The 3,779-nt window shown below is 36.8% G+C and overlaps 1 protein-coding gene across 1 annotated transcript; it reads left to right on the forward strand.

Annotated features, from left to right (window-relative positions):
* The first annotated feature begins 1,880 nt into the window (after nucleotides 1-1,880).
* Nucleotides 1,881-2,780, forward strand: LOC131957164 (piggyBac transposable element-derived protein 4-like). Its single transcript, XM_059321896.1, has one exon. It carries the CDS (start codon nucleotides 1,929-1,931, stop codon nucleotides 2,778-2,780), a length of 852 nt encoding a protein of 283 aa, XP_059177879.1. The 5' UTR covers nucleotides 1,881-1,928.
* The last annotated feature ends 999 nt before the right edge of the window (nucleotides 2,781-3,779 follow it).

The raw sequence follows: 3,779 nt of genomic DNA on the forward strand, positions 1-3,779 counted from the left end.
ATTAAAACAAGAATATTTTTACAAGTCTTATAAAAAGGATTGTTTAGCCTTTGTTTTGTAATTTTAAATTATTATCAGGCTCATGTTGTAATTGCTAATATTTAGCTTAATTAAAAAATTGACCTGTAGACATGATGAGAAACTTCAGTTTATTGAGTGTTATTTCATCATTGTCTGTTCACGCAAAACACTCTGTGTTGATTTAATATAATATTTAATAAAAGAAAATAATTTAAAATAGTACACACTCTCAGTCCTAGGCAGTGGCGTCGTCAGGACGCGTGTATATTAGTGAAAATGCAAAGAAATAACTAAATAGTAAAATATCCACACACATTTAGTATAACATAGGCAACAAATACCAATTAGAAAAATTAGAAATAGATCTAGAACACTAGAATTAAGAACGAAGAAGACGAAGATAATACACAAATTAATTTAGCATCTGTTAGCCACATTGCTTCCCTCCATCATAAAATTAAGCAATGCGTGCCAACATGCTATGCGCTATATGATATGGGATGTGTGATTCAACACGGTTGTACCTGCAAATATAACAACACAAAGGTTACATCCACTTTTTTACATTTAGTTAACACAATCCGTCCCATGAGCCGGAGATTCCGGCTCGCGCCAGCTTCACCGTAGGCCCGCGAGCCGGAGTCTCCGGCTTGGCAACCCTAGTGTTTGTTTCATGCGAAAATTCAGTCCAATATTTAAACTAACTTATTCAAATCCATGTTTTTAAATACACGACATCCGGATCTTTCTTTCGGTTCAAAAATTTTGCACTGGGAGTGTTTCACGTGTGTTTTATTCAAGTTTAAACTTTGTGTTTACGTTTAAAAAAATTATTATGGAATCAGGTCCCTCAGGCCAACGCCCACTCAAGCGATTTTGTGCTGAAAAAGCACGCGTTATGCTTGATGAGTGGATGAATAATTTAGATTCAGATGAAGAAACATCGGTTTTATCATCTGATGAAGATAATAATTATTCATCAAGCAGTGAGGGTGATAGATCTGGTAGTAGTGGTGATACTGATAGTGATTGTGATAACAACAAAAGTGGGTGTGGCAAACCTTCTGCAGGGAAGGGTAAGGGACCCATGCCTAAAAAAAGGAAAGCTGGTACTAATACTGCTAGTACTAATACTTTTGTAACAGGACAGGATGAGCCTGTAACTGTCAGTAGTACTGCTACTACAACTAGTACTACTAATTTTATTTGGGCAGAAGTAAATAAAGGTACAACGCAAAACAACTTTCGTTTTGTTCGCCACGAATCCCATGGCGTAAACTCGGATAAAATAACACCCGAGTCAACTGAGCTAGATTGCCTGCTCACTTTATTGAATGACCAGATCATTGAGCTATTATTAGCTAATATCAATGAGTATGCTAGGGGAAAATTAGTGTTTCCTCAGCTCAGGCATTCAGTGTACTACAAATTTCAACCAGTAACGAGACCAGAGTTGTTGAAATTGTTTGCTATTTTGATAGCTATGGGCCTCAACCCTAGGCCTTCAATAAAAAGCTACTGGTCTGTAAAAGAAGCCCACCTTTTTACACCTTGGTATGGACAAACCATGGCCAGAAACAGATTTCAGGCCCTTTACCACACATTTTTACATGCGGCTGGTGACAAGGCAGAGTCGCAAGATAAAATTGAGCCCTTTCTCAATACATTGATGGCATCATTCCAAGATGCATTTTACCCCGGTCTTAATTTATCTGTCGATGAAATGGTCATTGGATATAAGGGAAGGTGGAAGAACAAACAGTTCAATGCCACAAAGCCTTCTAAATATCATATAAAAACATTTGGCTTGTGCGACAATAAGACGGGGTATGTCGTAAATTTATTTACTATTTACGTACTACGGTTCTGAGACTACTTATCATCCAGACCTAGACAAAAATTGCACCATGGCTGAGAAGGTTTTTCAAAAATTGTTGACACCACTAACAAAAGGCCACCATATTTTTGCAGATAGGTTTTACACCTCTGTACCTCTGCTTGAGTTTCTCAGCCGTCAGAGTCATTATTATACTGGCACGGTCGACATAAGACGGAAAAATTTCCCTCCTGCACTCAAGTCTCTTGTCTTGAGCCATATGGAGATGAAGTGGTACATGCATGAAAACAAGTACCTTACAGTGGCATTTAGGGATAAAAAGGCTAAAAGGTTTGTGTCAGTTGTGACCAGTCAAGGAAGTGTTAGCAAAACACTAATCGAAACCAAACGTGGTGACGTCGAAAAACCAACAGCCATAAATTTATATAATCAAAATATGAATGGTTGTGATAGAGCAGATCAGCTAGTTGGCTACTATGGCTGCCACAAAAGAAAAAGCCACGAGTGGTGGAAAAAAATATTCCACTGGCTGTTGGAAATCTGCCATGTCAACGCTGCGATTTTATTTCGTGAGTCTCACCCAGAGCAAGCGAAGATCAGTCTAGCTCAGTTCAAGTCCAACTTGATTGTTCAACTTATAGCTGAAGCTGGTAGATCACTTGTTGAGAAACCTGTGGATATTGCCCTAGCCCAGCAACCACAGCCAAGTGTGAATTTGGTTACTGACAATCCAACCATTCGGCTAGCCGCTAAAATACATATCCCTATGTCGGCTAAAAAAGACCGTAATTGTCAGGTCTGTAGTAAACCAGGTGCTCGCAAAAGAACCAGCAATGTATGTGCAGATTGTCCTGGTCAACCATTTTTATGTAAGGAGCCCTGCTTTAGAATTTGGCATACTAAGAGTAACTATAAATCTTAGTATGCTAGTTGTAAAAAAAGATGTCCTGTTTTCAGCTTTTCAATCTTTTTAGTTTTTTGTGCATAACTTTTTAATTTTACAAGTGTTTTCTTTCATATTTGGATACATTGTGTATATATGGATAACCAACAAAATGTGTAAGTTTCATAAAGTTTGGGTAAGTGGTTGGTGACTTGTGATTATGTAAGTAGGAAATATTTTTTTTTTTTTTATGTGTTGTTACACTAACACCTCATTTTCACATGTAAAAAAACTACTTTCTTTAACATAACCCTCAATTATCTTCATTTATTACTATAGAAAATTCATTTCTGTTTATTTTGATGTATAATACATAATTCTGGTTAGAAAAACATAGGAGCTATAATCATTTAAGTAGGTGAGGGCTGTGTAAAAAAATTGGGTCACGAAACAATGAGGTCAGGAGGTGGAAAACCCCCTGGTATAGAATGAGTTTTAATCGTGTTCTGGACAAGTTAGTGTAGGATTTTATGGACCAAGTTCGTGAGGCATAAGTAGGGTTGTTTTTGTTTTATTTTAGATTAAATATGATATTTTATCTGTACAAGTTCGACACAGTTAAAACTGAATTTGATGTTTTCTCATTACCCGAAATCTGAGAATATAATCTGATTAATATCGAATCACAGATACCGAATCACATAAATACAAAATAACTCAAAATTGCTGACATACAAATCTGGCGATTACTGCATCAGACAATTATTACTTAAGGGAGCAGGTTGTTTTCAAGAAAGACACTTGCCCGAATGCCGTTTGTCTGAAGGCCGTTTTCCCAAATGGGACAATTCAGTACCTTCCTACCCTCCTCTTGTGAGATTACTTATTTTAATCGCGAGCATGTTCTTATAAACTACAGGGCAGACAACTGACAAGTGTAATAAAAATATTTCAGGTGTGATTGAACTTTTTATCTCCGGTAAGTGCAATGTTAAATTACTTTAAGAAAAAGAATTGTCTGTTTTCGAACGCGTCTAA

Source organism: Physella acuta, unplaced genomic scaffold (genome assembly GCF_028476545.2).
Source record: "Physella acuta isolate Inbredline_101_S28 unplaced genomic scaffold, ASM2847654v3 ptg001215l, whole genome shotgun sequence".
NCBI classification, from domain to species: Eukaryota; Metazoa; Mollusca; class Gastropoda; family Physidae; genus Physella; species Physella acuta.

Excerpts from the sequence above, each read along its gene's own strand:
- LOC131957164 (XM_059321896.1), top strand. The coding sequence starts at position 1,929 with ATGGCTGAGAAGGTTTTTCAAAAATTGTTGACACCACTAACAAAAGGC.